General features: G+C 43.8%; 1 protein-coding gene across 1 annotated transcript in view; it reads right to left on the reverse strand.

Annotated features, from left to right (window-relative positions):
- LOC141059022 (uncharacterized) overlaps positions 1-22,574 on the reverse strand; it is a 36,805-nt gene extending 14,231 nt beyond the window's left edge. Inside the window, exons 1-2 of the mRNA XM_073555229.1 lie at positions 22,340-22,574; positions 20,935-21,536 (exon numbers count right to left, since the gene is read on the reverse strand). Of these exons, the coding sequence (XP_073411330.1) occupies positions 20,935-21,536; positions 22,340-22,538 (801 nt within the window). The 5' untranslated portion in view covers positions 22,539-22,574. The remainder of the gene's footprint in view (positions 1-20,934; positions 21,537-22,339) is intronic.
- Positions 22,575-22,860: the final 286 nt, after the last annotated feature.

Here is a 22,860-nt window from a genome sequence, read left to right on the forward strand (position 1 = left end):
TGGAGGAGACAGAATGCTGAGTTGCATGAAAAGAACACCATACCTACTGTGAAGCATGGGTGTGGCAACATCATGCTTTGGGGCTGTTTCTGTGCAAAAGGACCAGGACAACTGATCCGTGTACATTAAAGAATGAATGGGGCCATATATCCTGAGATTTTAAATGCAAACCTCCATCCATCAGCAAAGATATTGAAGATAAATTGTGGATGGTTCTTTTATCATGATAATGATCCCAAGCACACCACCAGGGCAATGAAGGAGTGGATTCGTAAGAAGTATATGAAAGTCCTCGATTGGCCTAGCCAGTCTCCAGATCTCAACTCCACAGAAAACCTTTTGAGGGATTTTAAAGTCCATATTGCCCAGTGACAGGTCCAAAACATCACTGCTCTAGAGGAGATCTGTATGGAGGAATGGACCATCAACAGTGTGTGCCAGCCGTGTGAAGACTTATAGAAAACATTTGACCTCTGTCATTGCCAACAAAGGATATATAACAAAATATTGAGATGAACTTTTGTTAATCACCAAATACTTTTTTTCCACTATAATTTGAGAAATTAATCTTGCCAAATCAGACAAGGTGATTTTCTGAATTTGTTTTCTCATTTTGACTCTCATAGTTGTGATCTACCTAAGATGTCAATTACAGGCCTCTCTCATCTTTTTAAGTGTGAGAACATAATTGGTGTTTGACTAAATACTTTTTCCCCCACTGTAGTACTTTCCAGCAGCAACATGAATTTACAACGTGGTATGGTTAGTTTGATGTTCCTCTATAAAGAAACATGGGCACTGAAAGTGAGCGTCTGCCAATGTAAGAATAATGCGTATTATTTTATATATTGCATGAACTACTGTTTACTACTGCTTAATAATGCATGAGTTTCTGTCTCGAGCAATAGTGGTATATTGTCAATTAAGCACTGTTAAAAAAAGAACCCGAAAGTTCATGTTCACTGTGTGTGTAGCTGGAGCACATTTTACTCTCACTTTGCAAGCTGACAGATAAGGTGCTAAGATCCTAAGCTATTAAAAATATCAGTTGTAAGCTTTGTTTTCTATGTTCATGAATATATTATTCACTGTTAAACAGTTGCACAATACAGAGATTACTTCACTGTCAACAGGTTATGGGCCCAGAGACCCAGAATCCAAGAAATCGAAAGACGCAGAGAACAGTCCAGAAGAGAGTACAACAGTGTACTAAGAGGAAGAAGCAATGATGGCCAACATCAGCAACTCTGTGAAGTTCACAGTGCTAAATCTGACTAGACAAAACTACCAATTCTGTAAATTCAAAGTAAAGAGGCTGCTGATAAGAGAAGGCATGTGGAAATACAGACAGGAGTCTATACCAGACCCACTACCAGGAGACAGGGTAGAGTAGGATCAAAAAGCACTAAGCACTAACTCCAACAGTATAGATGATAATCAGATTGCGCATGCATGTAAATGTGAAACTGCAAAAGAAATGTAGAACCAGCTGCAGAAAGTGTATGAAAGGATAAATAATAAGCTCTATTTAATGAGAACACTGTGTCAGTCTAAGCTAAATATGGGCTAAGATATGCAGGATTGCATAAGAAATACTCTAGAAATTGTGGAGCACTTGCCGGGCATTGAGGAAGATCTAAATGATTCCCATATTATGGTCTACCAGAAAGCTATGACACACAACTGCACTAGGTGCGCGTCCAGATTATGAGCTTACATTGAAGTATGTCAGAAGAAAGATTGTAGATAAGTATATGAATTCAGAAGGAAAAATCAAAGATAAGTTGTACCAGCTATAATGCAAGAAAAGTATATATACTGATAAACATGAAACAACACAAGAATTGTATGTATGTATGGCACAAGCATCTTGCACATAGAGACCCAGAAGCAATAGCAAAGTTAGTTCATAAGCAAGTTGCTGATGGTGTTACAATCGATTTGTGTCAAACAATGAAAAGTACTAGCTATCTTAAATGAAAAATCTCAAGAAAATCCTTTCCTAAGAATAGTACTACAAAATCAGAACAGCTTCTGGACTTATTACACACAGATGTTTGTAGCCCAATGAGTACTCAAGCACCTGGAAAAAAGATATATGTTCTCACATTTATCGATTAATTATTCAAGATACACAGTTGTCTGTCTGCTTCACAGAAAATATCAAGTTCCAGAGACACTAGAAATATATCATGCTGAAGTATATAACAAATTTGGAAGAATGTCAAAAATTCTGCGTGCAGATAATGGAACTGAAAATACAAGTAATGAGACACAAAGCGTTTTAAGGAACTATGGAATTGTGTTTCAGACCACTGTACCACACAACCCTTAACAAAATGATGTATCAGAAAGAAGGAACAGGATACTTTGTGAAAGTGGGAGAAGTACGCTATTTGACGCAGATTTGCCAACAACATATTGGGGTGAAAAATCTTGACAGCTTGCTATTTTCAAAAAGACTACCATATAAAGCTACTGAGAAAACTCTATTTGAGAAGTGGAACCGCAAGATGCTTGAAGTACAACACATATGAATATTCATAAGTAAAGTATTTCTACATATTCTCAAAGAAAAACCTACCAAGTGGGAATCTCATGCAAAAGAGGGTATCCTGGTGGGTTACAGTAAAAATCAGAAAGTCAAGAGAAACCTGCACCCCTAAATGAACAAGGTCACAATAAGCAGAGATATAATGATTGATGAGAACTTTGTGTCGCCCAAGTTACATGACATCATACAAGTAGTCCAGCTGAAGCAACAACAATCAGTCACAATTTGAAAATACCAAGAAAAAGGACGTAGACGTTTAGTTAGGTTCTTCAGCCACTGAAGAAGCAACAGAAAAATCAGGTGAACCTGAAGTCTAGAGATCATTGAGATCAAACAAGGGTATACCAGCTAAGCATCTATCAGTTAAAGCTGCAGTCATGGAATGAGATGCAACAACTACCTGTCCATGAAAAACTGAAGGTTCACAGATTTAAAACAAGATTAGGCACAAAAGGATATTCTCAGAAATATGGTGAAGATTATGATGCCACATTTTCTCCAGTTCCTAAGCAGACCACATTCAGGACTCTAATGACTATACCTGCTATTTTGTACAAAAGATGCTTGTCACACATTTGGACATCAAAACTGGCTCTTTAAATGGTTACATTGAGGAGGACTTGTACATGACTCAACCAAAGGGTTATATCAAAGAGGTTGAAGATAATCTCATTTGCAAATTACAAATATCTGTCAATGGTTTTAAGCAATCAGCAAGAGGTTGCAACACCAAAATGAACAGTCTTATTGGAAGGATTAAGAGGTCAAGCAGATTTGTGTTTATAAACAAAATGTACAGACAGAAGGTCGATGTATATTTTCTTATATGTGGATGATGTGCTTATGGTTCATCAAGAGGATACCGTAATTGCAAAGATGACTAAAATTCTGAATCAGCATTTTGAAAGGAAAGACTTTGGAAATGTGACATATTATCTAGGAATCCAGATCCAAAGAGAAGATGGAAGCTTTCATCCAAACCAAAATACAAAGATCAACTCAATTCTGAATAAGTTTGGAATGTCAGAAGCCAAACGTATATCAATCCCAATGGAACCATCCTACTTAAAGTTGGAAGGAAAAAATGATCTGTTACTTAAAAATGAGAAATACAGAAAGGTAGACTCCTTTATCTGAAATAAAAACTCCCTTCCCTTTTATACCCATTTATTACTGTAAAATAAAAAACAATATAACACGATATTCCTCACCTGTCTGACAATAATCCATTAATGGCTGGAACACACAGAGCAGAGCGTGAAAAGATCTGCTGTGACTGATGGTAACTTCAATGATGTCACTGCCGGTCACATGCAGGCAGCGCTTCTCATGCTCTACTCAGTGTGTTCCAGCTGGCCTGAAGGGTGGTTGCATATGACTACTCTCCAAACCATCCGGATTATTGTGGGACATGACCATTAATGGATTATCGTCGGACAGGTAAGGAATATGGTGTTATATTATTTTATATTTTACAATAATACATGGGTAAAAGAGGGTGGGGAGTTTTAAATAAAGGACTTTATTCTTGCTGTATCTTTATCAAAATATGATTATGGGATTACTAATGGGGCGTCCTATAGACTCCTTTCCATTACTAACCTGTTTACATGCTGTCAAGTGACATTGCAAAGCTGGCATCAACCCCACAACTATTACCCCACTTGCCATCACACCAGAGCAAGTGGGAAGTGCAAGGCTAAGCTTCATAATTGGTACAACTAATGGATGGCCATTACTGGGGTGGCTGAGAGCTGATGATTTTCGTCTGGGAAGGGGCCAATATCCATGGTCCTTTCCTAGGCTATTAATATCAACTCACAGCTGTCTGTATATTGAATACAGGGGGACCCCACGTAGTTTTTTTGAGAGTGGTCTCCCCTATAATAACCAGTAGAGGCTAGAAAACAGCTTTGAGCTGATATTAACAGCCTGGGAACCTTTATGGTTATTGGCCCGTTTCCAGAATATTAACATCAGCCCCCCAGCTGTCGGCTTTTCCTTTACTGTTCATACAAATTACAGGGACCACATACCTTTTTTTATCAATTTTTTTTAATCCAATAAATGCACTGATTGATGCCCCAGAACGCTAATATTCGGGGTTTGTACTGAACACCCTGTGCTATATATGTGGTGCTGAACCCTGAACATGGACTTCAAAGTGCATTAGTAGTGAATAATAAAGCTTCGTGAAAAGCTGCATCGCAACCAATTGTAGGTAACAGCAGGTATGCAGGATGCAGTGACGAGACGCGAGACTGGATTGAACTTTGGCTAGAGAACTTTTATAAATTTAAGCCACTAGGGCTATGCTAAGCAACCAAAACACATTAACAGCTATTGTCCTCACAGGGACTCTGCACAAACAAACACTTTCAGAGAGAACACAACTAACCCGGCAAAGGCCTGTTGCTATAGGGCCGCGATATGGCTGACTACGGGTCCTTATTTCCTATAGTGTCACTTATCCGTCCTGACGTCCCTCGGCGTCTCTGATGAGGCTGCTTTGGTGTCGCAGCCGCTGGGCCCAGCTGCTGAAGATCTGTCGTAGTCTTCGGACGCCCCGGCGCCCAGGAGGAGTTAGGGCACAACAGGCCCTGAGGAAGTCCTTTGATGAGGTAACCCCCTGTAGAAATAGCGGGGTTCTACTCGTAAGTGAGTTCAATGAGACTCCAGTCTCCAAGCAGGGTTGTGTCGCAGTTACCAGGAGTGGCGGTTTGCAGGCCACATGCACCGCCTGGGCCTAGGCAAAGAGTTTCTCTGTAGGCGAGGAGTAGGCCCCAACTGCCGACTGCAGCGGGGTGACGTCAACTCCGGGCGATGATGAACAGGTCGCAGCCGCGGGCTGAAGCCGGGGCGGTAGTGGGAAGGCCGCAGCCGCGAGCTGGAGTGAAGCGGCTGCTAGGGGCGGCGGACAGGCCGCCACAGGCTGGAGCACAGCGATAACAGCCGCAGACGACCGTGGGCAGGTAGTGACCCCGGATTGGAGTGAAGTGGCAGTCTCTTGTTAGTAAGTTCGCCGTTTACTATCCGCAGACCATTGTAAGTCTCCCCCCTGCCACTGGTCTCCTCTCTGGTCACAGATTGTCACTCAGGCTCTCTCAAACTCCCACAGTCTCTTGCTTTGTGTCTGCCGTTCCACCAACTGACTCCCCTGTGCGCTCCCTGTCCCTTTTATACTCGCTCCTCCCCTTGCTGTCCTGTCACTCCCAGCAGTCCACTCTCCTCCTCCGTTCCCCGGGTACAGTTCCCTTAGGAACCTAGATGGTGGTCCCCTTGGTTCTGGCCCGGACACTCTATGGGGGCCCTTCTCTCTACACTATCACCAAGCTTTATGAGTGTGAGCTTGTCCTACTCAATCACAGCCATGACAAAATTGGTATGGCTGTGATTGAGCAGCGCAACACATGAGACAGCCTGTATGATGACAGGATTGCATGTTTCACCACCATTTTCAGTGTTGTCAGACAGAACAGAGAGCACTACAGCCTAGTACATACAGCCCCTATCTACTCTTTACAGCCTGATTAATATTGCTAGTACAGCCTAGTACACAGTAAAGATCCAGCCTTGTGTATTGTACCCATTCAGCTTGGTGCACAGTGCAGTTCCAGTGTCGTGTATACTGACTGACCCATCTATCCTGATACACAGTCAACTTCTATTGCCAGGTATCATGGCCGTAAATATGAGCGCATCAAACAAGCGACGTGGTCGTGGTGGTGCTGCTAGTCATGATGATGGAGCTGCTGCTGGGAGAGGAAATGGTAGTTTTGCACCTCCTACATCCCAAAGTACAACACCTTGTTCTGGTACACGCAGGTGTCAAGACATTCGGCATTTTTTTTGAAGGCCCGAGTAATTCTGGCAGAATGAGGCCACAAGATACTTAAAAGGTTCCTTGGCATTGTCTTCCACCCATTCTCTTGTTGAAAGCACAGATTTTGCACCTGAGGAACATGGTCATGAACATTCTTCTACCTCACCTCCCTTGAAAAACAACCAAGCTGTCTGAGCCACAAGTCATGAAGCTATCTCTTTTGCTGTTTGATGACTCCTCAGGCTGTGGTTCCGTCACCCATCCACCTGGCCCTGCCCCACAAGTGGAAGAGACTGAGTTCACTGATGCCCAATAATGTGTTGTGTTGGAGGATAGGTACGTGGGAAGGCCAGTGAACACAGTCAGCGGACCACTGCAGAACATCTCAGAGGATGAGAATACACAGGTTCCAACTGATGCATCTTTTTGCAGTGTACCATATGGCTAGGAGGGAAGGGGTGCAGAGTGGTTTGAAGATGATACGGGGATGATAAAATCCTAGATCCCACATGGAGCAAAGGCCATCATATTGGTGTGCTCGATTTGGAAGAAGAGGAGGTTGTCTCACTATCCAGCATCATTGACTAAGAGAGGCAGGGTGGAAAAGCACAGCCGTCAGCCCATAGCTAGTACGTCAGCTGCTACTGCCAACCGTGCCAAGGAAATGAGCACACCAGAGACAGCTCAAATCAGATTGTAATAAAGACACAGCCAGAATGTATGTATGTATGTATGTGTATATGTCCGGGATTGGCATCCGCACCGTCGCAGCTACAGCCACAAAATTTGACAGTCACACGTCTTGACCCCGAGAGTATGAAAATGAGGATGAGTGACCTCATGGAGATCATCATCCAACACTGCGGAGACACCATCACATGTTTCTCAACGCAGTGATTCTAGAGCAATGCCCCCATCCCTTATGGGAAATATGCAAAAACATGTAAATCAATCAGCCACGGAGACACCATCACATGTTTCTCAACGCAAGCAATGACTAGCCAGGTCTTTCACCGGGAAGGAACAACCACGGGAAGGGCAGTCTCCAATGAAGGAAACCACCTATGCCAAAACATGGTATCCATCCACAGACAGCTGTTTCGGGGTATTGCCCCTCATCAGTGTGGAGTAGGAAACTGGCTAGTAGGAGCAATGCCTAGTAAAAGACTAGTCATAGTCTTTTACTAGGCATTGCTCCTACTAGCCAGTTTCCTACTCCACACTGATGAGGGGCAATACCCCGAAACAGCTGTCTGTGGATGGATACCATGTTTTGGCATAGGTGGTTTCCTTCATTGGAGACTGCCCTTCCCGTGGTTGTTCCTTCCCGGTGAAAGACCTGGCTAGTCATTGCTTGCGTTGAGAAACATGTGATGGTGTCTCCGCGGATGATTGATTTACATGTTTTTGACCCCGAGAGTGTCCTAGGCTATGTTGTGAGGCAAATTTTAACCCCACGCATTCCAATTCACCAAACGATTTTGCCCCTATCTACATAATGGGGAAAAAGTGTGTGTGTATCAAGCCCTGCCCCTCATTATGATGTCATAATGGTTGCCATGACGATGCTGATGTCATAATAGGTTGCAAGCCCCGCCACTCATTATGATGTCATAATGGTTGACTATGGGATGGAGGATGTGTGATGGGTATATGGGCATTGAACTATGGGATGGAGGATATGTATGACGGGTATATGGGCACGGGACTATGAGAAGGAGGATGTGTGATGGGTATATGGGCACTCGACTATGGGATGGCGAATATGTATGATGGGTATATGGGCATGGGACTATGGGATGGAGGATGTGTGATGGGTATATAGGCATGGGACTATGGGATGGAGGATGTGTGATGGGTATATGGGCACTCGACTATAGGATGGAGGATATGTATGATGGGTATATGGGCACGGGCCTATGGGATCGTGGATATGTATGACGGGTATATGGGCATGGGACTATGGGATGGAGGATAATTATAATTTGCTATAACTAACCACAGTTAGTTACTATGCCCGGGCAGCGCCGAGCTCCTCAGCTAGTTTTAAATAAATCTCCCCACCCTCTTTTACCCATTTATTTTCAAAAATTTAAAATAAAAAAACACCATATTACTAACCTGTCTGATGAGAAAATAAGGTGCCGGCTCATGAATACTCTCATCTTCGAATATCTGCTCTCGCTTCTGTCAGTAGGAGAAGGCAAACAACAATGACAGTAGTGCCACTGGTCACAGCTGCTGGCTCACACACTATCATCTGCATGACAGTGTTGGAACTGCAGCGCTTCGACTGGCGATAACTTGAAAGGTTACCACTGATCAGTGCCAGTGTTTCTCGCGCTGTCACACAGATGACAGTATGGGAATCCCTTAGGAGAAAAACATAATGTGTGGATTGAAAAAGCTCTTCTAGATCTAATTTTGGATCATGTGTCAATAAAAATAATTGAAAAAAAAATAGCTGTCATGATAGAAAAAAAAAAAAAATTGAGGTGTGAAACTGATCTAATTCAGAACAGCGTGGCCACTTCCCTCAATCACTGACTGTATCACATTTGTGCAGTCTGAGCACAAGCCACTTCCTGTCATCTATCAATTTCTATGCCCACTAATACACATACACTATATTGCAGCCTCAATGATATTGTACAGAAAATAAAACCAAGAGTACTTATTAAAGGTGCAGTGCCGGATATAAAATGACATTAAAAGGGATTTTCAAGGCACTATATATTGATAACTTATTTGAGTGACAATATGAAATTGGTGGGTCTGACACTAGACACCCCCACCGATCAGCTGAAAATACCTCCAGTGGCTGGATGTAAACATCTTGAATTCAGCTGCTAATCAAAAGAAAAAGACCTATCCTGATGTAGCCCAGACCTTTTGCCACACATTGACTGTGGTAAGGTAACAAGCACTGTAACTCTACTGGACAAAGAGGCAGTCTGGATCTTAATACAGCCAGAATGTCCTGGATCCTGGCAAGTGTAACAGCCAACAAAAAAGAGTTCAGCTGCTTTGGATATGAATGGAATTCCAAAGAGGTAAAGCTGTGGGTTTATGGGAACTGTGACACAGTAAAGGTGACCTGGGAGTCTTACTGAAAAAATACAGGACTTCCCAGGCCAGGACACGAGTATCACTAAAAGTGGACTGCAGTCAGTGAAAGAGTGTCACGCCATGCCTTTGGACTGTGGGCGCTTACCAGATCCAAAGAACTAGATGTGGCCTAATCTATCTGTGGTGCCCCTGAGGGTCCAGTCACCACAGAGGTACTGCACCTCAGCCAGAGGTGTGGTACTCCCCTCTCGGGTAAGGAGGGGACACTATCCAGGACCCACACACTAGCATCCAACACCAGATCCCTCTAGGCCAAGGGGAAACTAAGTATTAGGTGTGGGTGAAGGAAGTAGATAAGGGAAGGACAGCTGGAGAGAAAGCTGACAGTTGGGAGTGGAGAGTTGTCATGGTAACAGGAGTCAGTTGGAGGAGGAGTCAGGAAAGAGAAGGGAGTTTGTGCTGGGGACTGGAGTAGTGAGGAGGTCGTCCCTAGAATAGACAAAGAGTGAGAAGAGAAAGAAGGAGTCCTAGGGGTAGGGGAAGTGAGGAATCCACCCATGGTGCCCGAATCCACACTGACTGTAGTCGGGTGGAGAGACTAGTTCGCATTATGGGACAGCCCCAGACAAGTGGTGAAACTAAGGACTCAGCTAGAAAACCAGAGGCTGTAGCAACTGTATATGCTACAGCCAACTCCATACATATTCGCTGAAGAGGCAGCCAGATAGGATCAAGGGGACTAAGAGAACGTCGCTCGACAGGATCCGAGGCTGCTGGCTTGGGACACTGTGAGTAGAGTTGCAGGGCAGAAGAGGTGGGAGCCAGCGCAGTGAGACGGCCAGGAAAGGAACATCAGAAAGGGGTTCTGGTACAGTGCACCCTGAATTACCTGAGAGCTAGCTGGACCACCGACCCGGAGGATACCCCACCCCAGCTGGGGATTGTAACTGGAAGAACCGTGAGTAAAAGTGTGAAGACTGCACTCTACTGTGTCCTCCAACTTATTTGCAGTGTCACCTGCCTTGCACTACAACCACCATCATCACATTTTACACCATAACTGCCCTGGGGCCTACATCTACCCATGGAGAGCTGAACCAACTCTGCTGCGTCACCAACTGCCCCAGTGGATCTGAACTGCAGTGTAGACTTTTCATCATTGCCGAACACCACGGGTGGCGTCACGACTTATTTCCATCTTTACTCCCCAAAACCATCATCAAACCTATCTTTATTTCCATTGCACACCCAGGGCCACGGACCGGGCCACCGCTGCTGTGACAAAACCCCTGAAGAACTGGCGAAGGCCTGGACCGAGTTCCCCGGCCCTAGAAGTGTCGCATATCCTTGTCACCCAGATTACTCATGAAGGTGGAGATGCCGGATTCACGTGCCATGCTATGATCATATATCATCCCTAATATGTTCCCTCCCCACCCAAAGAGGTGGGAAGCAAAAGTGTATAGGATAATACAAACCAGACAAACAAGTAAAGATGATAACAAGCATACAAAATATGCTCACCATACAACAGAGTGGAAAACAGGAAGAGACCAAATAGGAGAGGATGAGGATGTGCACACAAAGAAACTCCAAGCAATAATCTCCTGAACAAATCTCCAGACGGCACCTCCAACCGCGAACTACACCTCCAATACCAAACCAGGCAGAAAGAACTAACACTCACGATTCTTAAGTGCCAGAGGCAAGCACTTATAGCAGGGAGGAGTGGCAAACACTGAACAGCTGAGAAAATTCAGGTAGAAAAGCTCCAGAAGTTTCAACTGAACAAATTAACCCTTTCACTGTCAAAAAGGAAATAGCCTGCACTGTTTAATAAGATGGTGAAGTACTTCTAACCAGTGCAGGAGTTTGTGAAACCAGACGCCGAAATTTTCTGGCCCCACTCTGTTGTTGTATCCCCTTGACAAGGAGGTATAGAAAGAATGGCGTATTCATGTCAGGCATGCCGTATTGCTAAAAAGTTATTTACAATTGATGTACCGCTACATGAAACTGATAAACCTGAGCCTCTGTGCAAGGCCAGGGTCATACTAACCGACGCAAAATACGGTCCGTAGTTTACATATGTAATACGGATGAATGACCCCTAAATAGTGCTCCATATGTCATCCGTAAGCAAGGTGTGGTCGCGTATTTTGCGCATGTCAGCATCCGTATGTAATCCGTATGGAATCCGTATTGCGAGTTTTTCTCGCAGGCTTGCAAAATAGACATTTAACGGTTTTGAGGCCTGCAAACTATTTAAATCATTAGCCTGCACCCTATTTATTGGCTCAGGAACAGGTGGCTGCCTCCATTCTGTCCATTTGTGACCTTGCCTTCACTAGGTGTGTTGCTGTTGTATGTGCAACATGGCAGACAGTCTGAGTTTCAACACAACTGAGCAGGTTCTCTTCAACTGGCTTTTGTCACGCCACTTTGGTCAACCATACCCAGTGATAGTGGATCCGCGGAGGAGGAGATGCATGTGGGTCTATCCACTTTTGAGGCAACGACTCACAAGAGGTCATTTTCACCGCCTCTATTCTTCTCTGCGGGAGCATCCTGCAAAATTCTACCAATACTGTCGCATGAGCCTTGCAACATTTGATCGACTCATGGAGACAGTGCGCCATGGGATAACCTTTCAGGACACAAGGATGCGCAAAGCTATATCTGCAGAGGAGCGACTTCTACTCACATTACGGTATGTACTACACAACCACATTCTCTGTGTTCATGATGTATTGCTCAAAGTCTGTATTTATTTTGCTTCATGGACTAATTTTAATGCCCTCATCTTATTCCAGATATGTTGAAACTTACAGACCAGAATGTTATGTGTAATATGTACTGAATATCACTTAGTCATTGTGCGACCAAATATGTGTGTGTTAGTAGATGTGAAATCCTAACAAGTTTGGTATGTATGTACCTGTTTTTTGGTTAATTTGTGCATTTTAAAATGATCCTTTTCTGTTGTTCTTCAGCTTCCTGTCCACTGGCCTGTCTTATGCCGCCCTCCACCATGAGTTTCTGATTGGAAGATCTACCATTTCTGGCATAGTCAGGTCGACATGTAGTGAAATATGGTCAAGACTACATCAACTCGTCATGCCCGAGCCCAGGATGGAAGACTGGTTGAGGATATCAAGGGACTTTGAGGAAGAATGCCAGTTTCCTAATTGTATTGGGGCCCTTGATGGCAAACATATCCGGGTGCGTAAGCTGCCGATCTCTGCCTCCCCATTCTTCAATTATAAACAATACTTTTCTGTTGTATTGTTGGCTCTGGTCGACCATCAATACAAGTTTATAATTGTTGACATTGGGGCCTATGGAAGGACGGGAGACTCGAGTCTTCAATACTTCCATTATGGCTCGGCGGCTACGCACCAACCAGTTGGATCTACCACCACGCCAGCTACCAGGCTCCACTCAAGAATCTGTCCCTTATGTCCTTGTGGCAGATGAGGCATTTCAGTTAACGCGCAATGTCATGAGGCCATATCCCCGGCGAAACCTTGACCACCGGCACAGAATTTTTAACTTGCGCCTATCACGTGCTCGGCGACTGGTGGAATGTTCCTTTGGCATTCTTTGTGCCAAATGGCAGGTATTCCAGTCTGCCATTCAGCTGAGTGAACAAAATGTTAATAAAGTGGTTAAAGCCTGTGTGGTTCTTCATAACTTCACCAGGATACATGATTGTTCCTCCTCTGCTGGGGTTGTGCGTGGGATGGACAATGTGCGTAGGGCGAGACCATCTATCAACCCTCAACGTAGACTGCTCTCTGGCCTCAAAGTGCGTGATATTTTCACAAATTACTTTGTCACCTGAGGGGGAAACTTCTTGGCAAGAGCATGCTGTGTCTATGTTATGATTTTTTGGTTTATGTGTGTCTAAATATATATAGTTCTACCCCTTCTGATTCTATGACTGTTTAATTGCATTGGTAAGCGTATGTTAGTATGCCGACACTGTTTTTTAGAATTGAGACAGAGACGTAAAATGTAGTAGACAAATGTTTACTTTTGTCTTTTTTTTTTTTGCTTTTTTGAACCAAAACATCTTATTGCCATATGAGAACTGTGGCAATGGGCCAAATTGGCCTATTTGCAGGTGTGAACATTTTTTGCACATAAAATTTTCACACATAGAAAAAAAAAAAAACAACATTTTGCAATACCAAAATGGCTACATTATAAATTTTGGTAAGTTGGGGAAGGAGAAGGCGGAAGACCAGCCTGTGGTTGCTGCTGGCTACTTTGCCCAACATCGCCCTGTGTGAGGGCATACTGTTGCCCATGATGTGGGTAGTGTACTGCCTTCTGGGATTGTTGTGGGTACTGGCCAGAGTGAAAATGAAGAGGGGCATCTTGTTGGGTCTGGTAGGCCCGTGTCTCATACCCACCAATATATCCATGTCATCCCCAACCAGGTTAGAACCAGCCTCCAACACTGGGTGGGAACAAGTGGCCATATTGGTGAGGTTGGCAAGAGCCAGACATATGTGGCTGCTGTTGGGAAGGTTGGGTAGGGGGAGGAAGGGGGTGAGGTGTAGGCCCACGTATTTGAGGATCCTCAGAGCCTGCTTGAGCAAGCATGTGTGTGGTGTCTAAGGCGCATTAGATTTCTGGGTGAAAGCTGCCACCTCTCCAGATATTCAAATAATTCATATGGGGTATTGGGGTGTGTGCAAGCATCAAGCAGGATCTGAAAACATCCTCTAATACAGAGCCTCACCTCACGGGAAAGGGCACGAAGATAAACGGCCAGGCTGCGTGAGTATGCCTCCTCGCCATCATCATTATTCACTCTAGCCAAATAGTTGAGGACCCCAGTGTCCACATTTGTACGTGTATCTTGGGCAGGGATCTGGCGCCTTCTTCTTCCTCGCCGGGATGGTCCAGCATGCTGTGGGGAGCCCCGGATCTGGGCAGTTGGGCTGCTGCTCATGTTGCCCTGCTCCTCCTGTATGGCTGATGGTGCAGCAGCAGACGGTCCTGGTTGTGGATGTGGTCCTGGTGGTGGGGTTTGTGGCACAGGAACTGGGTTTTCCTGAGAGGATTCTTCACCCATGCTTCTTGTAGGGGGAGAAGATGGGCCAGCCACTTCATCCCCTACAGGATCAATGATGGGCTCTGTATCTGAGCCAGTTCCTCTCTCTGTAAGGTTGGACTGAGTTCTGTTATGAAATAGAACAGAGACAAAAATAAATCAATATTTTTGGCCCTGTAAAGTATCTGTGTAATGTGGTGTGAGGTATCTACTTACTGTCTCAGATCCAAAATAGGGGCGAGGAAGGAGAGGCGGTCATAATTAGGGATGGGCGAATCCTGAAATACTCGGAATCGCTAGACTGTAACGAGTCCGAGTCGGAAACTCGCTACTCGTTGCGAGTCTAGCGAGTCCAATGTTAATGAATGGGGATGCGAGTATTGCAGCGATTCCTGTGCTGGGGAGAGAGAGAGAGAGAGATATTACTACAAGCAATTCTAGTTTCTTAGCGATTTTGTGTCCCCCTGCTGACACAAAATCGCTAAGAAACTAGAATTGCTTGTATTAAACTCTGAAAAAAAAAAAAAATAGGAGTCTTAGCGATTTTGTGTCCCCCTGCTGACTAGTGTTGAGCTTTCCGATTGGCTGCCGAAATGACATCATCATGATGCGCTGTCTGTGCGCATCATGATGCGCCGTCAGTTCGGGCCTTCGAGGGGGCTGTGCCGACTGTCCGGGGGTCTGTGCCGGCCTGCCGGTGGTCTGTGCAAGCTCCGGTGGTCTGTGCCGGCCTGCCGGGGGGCTGTGCAGGCTCTGGTGGTCTGTGCCGGCCTGCCGGGGGGCTGTGCAGGCTCCGGGGGACTGTGCAGGCCTGCCGGGGGGCTGTGCAGGCCTGCCGGGGGGCTGTGCAGGCCTGCCGGGGGGCTGTGCAGGCCTGCCGGGGGGCTGTGCCGGCCTGCCAGGGGGCTGTGCAGGCTCCGGTGGTCTGTGCCGGCCTGCCGGGGGGCTGTGCAGGCCTGCCGGGGGGCTGTGCAGGCATCGTCCGATGGGACTACAAGTCCCATCGGGCGATGCCTGCTACCATGACAGTGATTGACACATTAGCCAATGATGGGACAGTAGTAGTCCCATCATCCGGCTAATGTGTTGAATGTAAAAAAAAAAAAAAAAATATGACATGCTACATACATACAACATGCATACTACATATATACTACATGCAACATACATACTACATATATACTACATGTAACATACATACTACATATATACTACATGCAACATACATACTACATACATACTACATGCAACATACATACTACATACATGCTGCATACTACATGCATACTACATACATACTACATACAACATATATACTACATATACTCTACATGCTACATACATGCAACATACTACATACATGCAACATACATACTACATATATACTATATATACTACATGCTACATACATACACACTACATGCTACATACATACTACATACATGCTGCATACTACATGCATACTACATACAACATATATACTACATGTAACATACATACACTCTACATGCAACATACTACATACATGCTACATACATACTACATACATGCAACATATATACTACATGCTACATACATACACACTACATGCTACATACATGCAACATACATACTACATACATACTACATGTAACATACATACTACATGCTACATACATGCTACATACATACTACATACATACCACATGCATGCAAGATGCATACTACATATATACTGCATATATACTATATGCATACAACATACATATATACTACATACAATACATACATATAGACATACAGTACATATAACATATAACATAGAGCACATACTTACCGTCACTTGTCACTTTGATCCCCGAAGCCATTGTCACCTGAGGGTTAAATATCAAAATAAAAAAACACCAATATACTTACCCCGATCCGCAGAAGTCCACGAGGGTCCCACGTCGATCTTGCGTGGAGAACAGCAGCATCAGCTGATGCTACCGTTCTCTACCAGCTCCAGGAATACAATGACGGAAGGTAGGTATCCTTCCGCACTGTATTCCTCCACCACTGTAAAAAAAAAAAGTCCCTAGTCTCACTTTATGCCATTGCTGCATGGGAATTTCCCACGCAGCAATGGCATAAAGTGAGACTAGGGCCTTTTTTTTTTTTTTTTTTAAAGTGGTGGAGGAATACAGTGCGGAAGGATACCTACCTTCCGTCATTGTATTCCTGGAGCTGGTAGAGAACGGTAGCATCAGCTGATGCTGCTGTTCTCCACGCAAGATGGACGTGGGACCCTCGTGGACTTCTGCGGATCGGGGTAAGTATATTGGTGTTTTTTATTTTGATATTTAACCCTCAGGTGACAATGGCTTCGGGGATCAAAGTGACAAGTGACGGTAAGTATGTACTCTATGTTATATGTACTGTATGTCTATATGTATGTATTGTATGTATGTTGCATGCATGTAGTATATATGCAGTATATATGTAGTATGCATGTAGTGTATGTATGTAGTATGCATGTAGCATGTATGTTGCATGTAGTATATATGTAGTATGTATGTTGCATGTAGTATATATGTAGTATGTATGTTACATATAGTATACAGTATATGTAGTATATATGTTGTATGTATGTAGCATGTATGTTGCATGTATGTAGCATGTAGTATATATGTTACATGTAGTATATGTAGTATATATGCATGTAGTATGTATGTTGCATGTAGTATATATGTAGCATGTAATTTTTTTTTTTTTACATTCAACACATTAGCCGGATGATGGGACTACTACTGTCCCATCATTGGCTAATGTGTCAATCACTGTCATGGTAGCAGGCATCGCCCGATGGGACTTGTCCCATCGGATGATGCCTGCACAGACCACCGGAGCCTGCACAGCCCACCGGCAGGCCGGCACAGCCCCCCGGCAGGCCGGCACAGCCCACCGGAGCCTGCATAGACCACCGGCAGGCCGGCACAGCCCCCCGGCAGGCCGGCACAGCCCCCCGGCAGGCCGGCACAGACCACCGGCAGGCCGGCACAGACCACCGGCAGGCCGGCACAGACCACCGGCCAGTCGGCACAGCCCCCCCGAAGGCCCGAACTGACGGCGCATCATGATGCGCACAGACAGCGCATCATGATGACGTCATTTCGGCAGCCAATCGGAAAGCTCAACACTAGTCAGCAGGGGGACACAAAATCGCTAAGACTCCTATTTTTTTTTTTCAGAGTTTAATACAAGCAATTCTAGTTTTAGCGATTTTGTGTCAGCAGGGGGACACAAAATCGCTAAGAAACTAGGATTGCTTGAATTAAACTCTGAAAAAACTAGGATTGCCATTGATTTGTATTGGACTCGTTACTGTGCGAGTAATCGCTTGGAAACTCGCAGAGTACTGACTCCTGCGAGTCCCCTACTACTCGCAGAGTAACGAGTCCTAACGAGTAGATTCGCCCATCTATAGTCATAATATATGTATTTCCTCTTTAGGTGGCCCACATCACCACTCCTGGACCGCTGCTGACGTTCCCGCCTGTATTGGTCGTGGATGCTGTGCCAGCATCTCATCACTTCTTCCACTGCAATGTGACAGGAAATATTCTCAATTTCACATATTTGATAGGTCAAATTTTCTACCAGTAGCCTAGGCATGTGGCCTTCTGGGGTGTGCTTTCCACCCAGGGTGGCATATAAAATTGGGGCATCCAGGCCAGATACACAGGGTCACAGTAGTTCATGTATCAAGTAACTACACTTACTAACTTGGTTGGCTAGGAGGATGAGGAGCTTGTGGCCTGGGCCAAATTATGGCAGTGTAAAACCATGGGTCACATCAAAATCTACCCGCCTCATGAGGAAAAAAGTACAAGCACAGGAAGGGGGGGGGCTGATTCTAAATGCATTTTTTGATGTGAGGTAATTTTAAACAGTTTTTGGGTTGTACTTGCTGCTGCTCCTCACGTGGCCGAACACCAAAATCGTGGAACATCTGGCGACATATGCGCCTCCGTGACGCCTCCTTTCTTGCCCGGTTGGCATAATGGGCATTACGTTGGTCCCAGATTTCTGGCCGCTCCTGCACTAAGACAATAAGCATCTCCACATTGAGAAAATATGGCACCATGACGCTGATGTACTCCATGGAGGCATACTTCCTGGATGTCTGGAGCGCTTTTTGAGCTCATTTGCATGTCTAAGCTTCCTGATGATGGATTGGCCCATTTCCTGTCACCTGGCAAAAGACCTGCGTATTTCTCGCAAGTCACACGTGTGGTCCGTGTGTAATCCGTATTTTTTGCGCACCCATAGACTTACATTGGCGTACTACGGGCGTAGTACGCTGACTATCGATTGGCACGGACCGTAGAATACGGGCGAGAATTATACGGCTGTTGGGAGCTGCCCCATAGAGAATCATTTGTCGTGTGTAATGCGTGCTTTTAACGCCTCACACTCGTCCGTATTCCTCTCTAGTGTGACCCCGGCCTAAAAGTGAGAAGCTGCAGGGAAAATTCCAGTGTATTTTCTCTCTGTAACCACTTCTTCATTAATGCATGTAGAATATTAACACTATTTGCCAGAAAATTAACCCTTTATCTGCAGGCAAATATTATTTCTGGACCTGCCAGGTTCATTGTAAGTAACACATGTTCATTCTGAAGCATAACATTACATGGTGCATCTTAGCATGACAAAGCAAGGCAAATGCCACCAGTTACTTCCCCCACTGTTCAAGAATACATTATGTGAGGGGGTTGTCCAATGTCTAAAAGTTCCCAGAGCAAGCCCGCTCTTTCCAGAGTGGTTATGAACGTAGGCTTACATAACTTGAAAAGTATGCATAAAAAGCAGTCTAGAGTGGAAAATGGTCTGGGTATTACCTACAGAGGGAAGATCTTGGGCTCTGTATTATCCAGCGCTGTAATCTTTAAACATATCAAATCATTTTGAAATGTGAAAATTCTTTTAAGTGGTGAATATTAATAGGATTTCCAAACCATTTTAATAAACCATTTAGTAATGATCTGTTGCCCCCCTGCCATTTTTCCAGTTTTTGCTCTCTAGATGTACTTAACACATAGCCACATGCAGCATATTGTTAGCAGGGATGGCACAGACATCACTGCTGAGGCTTATTTAAAAGGAAATAAAACTTGCACACAGCACCCCCATGGCACCATATCATAAAGTAATAGACACTCAGCAGGGTGGATAAAAATCTTGATTTTTTTAAAAAAAATAAAAAAAAAATCAGATTTTTTTGATTTAAATCAGATTTTTTTTATTTAAATCATTTGATTTAAATCAGATTTTTTAATCAAGTTGTACACAAGCAAAACTTTGTCTTTTTGCAAATCTAATTGTTTTACACAAATAAAAATATTAAAACAGTTGATTATGAAACCTAATAATTTTTATTTGCACTATTAAACACTCAGAATTGAACTACAGAGAGTAAGTACTTTTTAACAATAGCCTATCTCTAACGTTTGAAGTAAGCAAACATCTTCAGTGAATACATCAGTCCTTTAAGCCTACTGTTTATTTAGGACTTTTAATAGGAAAACCAGTTGTCCTGCTTTAGCAGTTCCTAAGCGGTTTCGGACTGTTGTGTGCACAAAACCAAATGAAGAAAACAATCTCTCTACTCCTGCGGATGAAGCCGATGCAGTCAGTAGCTGAGTAGCTAGATTTATTATCTTTGCTGGAAGAACAAGTGATTGCGACTTCCACCAGTCCAGTGGTTTTAGTTCATTAACGACGTTATCTGCAAACATGTATTTTTGAAATGGTGCAGATTCACACTTCAATTTCAGCACAGTTGCCACAATGTCATGGTTAGTATTGGCGAGCCACTCCATTGCAGAGTTGATTTCCGCCTCAGATAATTTTTTCCCTCTGTAGATGGGATGCAAGATATTGGCTAAATAGTGTTCTTCTTTTAATGCTTGGTCCTTGCGGTGCTGTATTGCAACCTTGAACCTTTACATTGTTTGAGAGGTTCAAGAGATCTAGAGAACCTTCTAAATCTTTCCAAACTTCTGTGGCATCAGCTATGGTTGCAGTATCTTTCTGCATTTTATCCAACGCAATCGATATTGGCTTTAACCTTTCCAAAAGGTCCTCGGCATTTCTCTTCACACCAAGATTTAATACTTTGCTTCGTATATTAGCATCAATTTTATCCCGATGTGTTTCGCAAATGGACAGTAATTTTGACCAGTTGTTAATAAACAGTTCCAAGCAGTCAGCCAAGGTATTCCATCTAACATCTTGTGGTAGAACCAACTTCAGTCCTCCCATTTCCTTGTAGGTTGCATGTGCAAAATGATTATTGCGGAAATATTTAACAATTTCTACAACATGTTCCTTGACACCCAAAATATGCAGGTCTTTTGCCAAAAGATGCAACAAATGGGCAGAACAACCGTATGTAATGACATTTGTGTCATCCTGTGCCAGTTCCGCTCGCATTTTTGCCACATTGCTTGCGTTATCAGTAACTAAGCTCCTTACTTTACATCCAAACTGTTCTTGGCATTGGTGAATTGAGTTCTTAGCAATTTCAAGTAAATATTCAGCAGTATGTGAATTTCCAGATGTGTCGATTGTGTCTGTAAGGTAAGTTTCACCATCTTCTGTTGTGACACAAGTGCAAATTATGGGGTCGTTGTGGATGTTGCTCCAACCATCCAAGCTCATGTTAACAACCTTGTCTTTCAAATATTTTGTACAAGCCGCTCTTTCTATGTCGTATACAGCCTTTAGATGTTTTCCTGAGATATCAAATCTACTTGGTGGTTTGTAGCCTGGTCTAATTCCTTCGATCATTTGTACAAACAATGGGTGCTCAACTAGTCGGAAAGAAGAATTGGTTGCAAATATGAATTTAGCAATTAATTCATCAAAATGTTCTTTCTGGCTCGTCGTAGTCTTTAAGATGAATTTTTCTACACTTTGCACGCAAAGTTTTTTTTTGGGCTGCTTTGTTGAAGTTGTACCCAGATATTGATTGTCACGTGCAGCACAAGCCATATTTGACCCTGAAAGCACAGAAATTAAAAATATAAATCGACTGCGTATTTGAAGAAATATAACGAAAATATTGAAACAAACTTTTTGAACAATGTAATGGTCCTCGTCCTATAAGGGCTGTCTCAAAAGTTATGCTACTCAAGTTTTCCGGTGAGGTTGCTGCAATACTGGTAACTAATATCAGAGCCTCAGCAACTGAAAAAAATTATGTCACAAAAGTTTTAAAAATGTTTTTTTTTTAAAATGGTCAATTTGGCAGACTTCAAAAGTGAATTGCAGCCTACAATAAAAAAAAAATAAGCGTATACACACTTTATTTTTACTTAAAGGACATGTGCACCTTTATTTTTTAAGGTGCAGCCAGTCACAGTGTGCACATGTCCTCCCCCCGCAGCTCTCTTACCTCCGATGTCAGCGCTGCGGGGATCCGTGGCTTCGTTCTGCCCGTCCGCGAGCGCGCCTCCATTCATTTCAATGGAGCGTGCGGCCCGCTGACGTCACACCGCTGGATCACTGCGAGTAGGCCGCAACCGGAGGACGGGAGGCGGACGGTCAAAACGAAGCCACGGATGTCAGCGCTGCGGGGATCGGAGGTAAGAGCGCTGCGGGGGGAGGACATGTGCACCTTAAAAAAAATAAAGGTGCACATGTCCTTTAGCGTTAATTTTCTGTGAAATATTGCCTTAACATAAATTTAAAAATTCTATACTCCAGAACTACCAGTGCTAGAAATTTTTCTTTTCATAGACTTTAACCATCCCAGTAAAATGTCTGTTAAAAAAATAGGTTGTAAATTAATTGCCAGACTTACCACTAGTACTAGGCTCCTGGTGCATAAGAAGCTGTGGGGGTTCATTGACATTAGTTGTATCACTATCAACATCTTCATTTCCCTTCTGGTTGCAGTTTTCATAATGTGATTTCAAACGGCAAACAAGTCCTTGGATATCCTTTTGACAGTATTTGCACTTTGCTCTTGCACCTTTCTTTCCAAGATCTGCTGCTGGCATCTCAACAAAATGAACCCAAATAGGGTCTCTCTTACGACCTGCTGCCATGGCTCACACAGATCACTTATGAAGTTTGATTGTTACTACAGCCTGAGCCAAGCACTGCTGATGTTACTACAGCCTGAGCCAAGTACTGCTGACTATCCAACAAGTTTGGGCATGTCAACTGAATGCAGGGAAAAAGAAACTAAACCAAAACTGAAACCAAGCTAGAAGTGTGGAATTAAAGGGGCAGTATGAACAAAATGTGGAGGCTATTAATAGTTTATACAATTAAGACATGCTGCTTTTAAACACCTACCTATTGCCATATAGTAAAACA

Source organism: Dendrobates tinctorius, unplaced genomic scaffold (assembly GCF_039654945.1).
Source record: "Dendrobates tinctorius isolate UK_male_01 unplaced genomic scaffold, ASM3965494v1 ptg000223l, whole genome shotgun sequence".
NCBI lineage: Eukaryota > Metazoa > Chordata > Amphibia > Anura > Dendrobatidae > Dendrobates > Dendrobates tinctorius.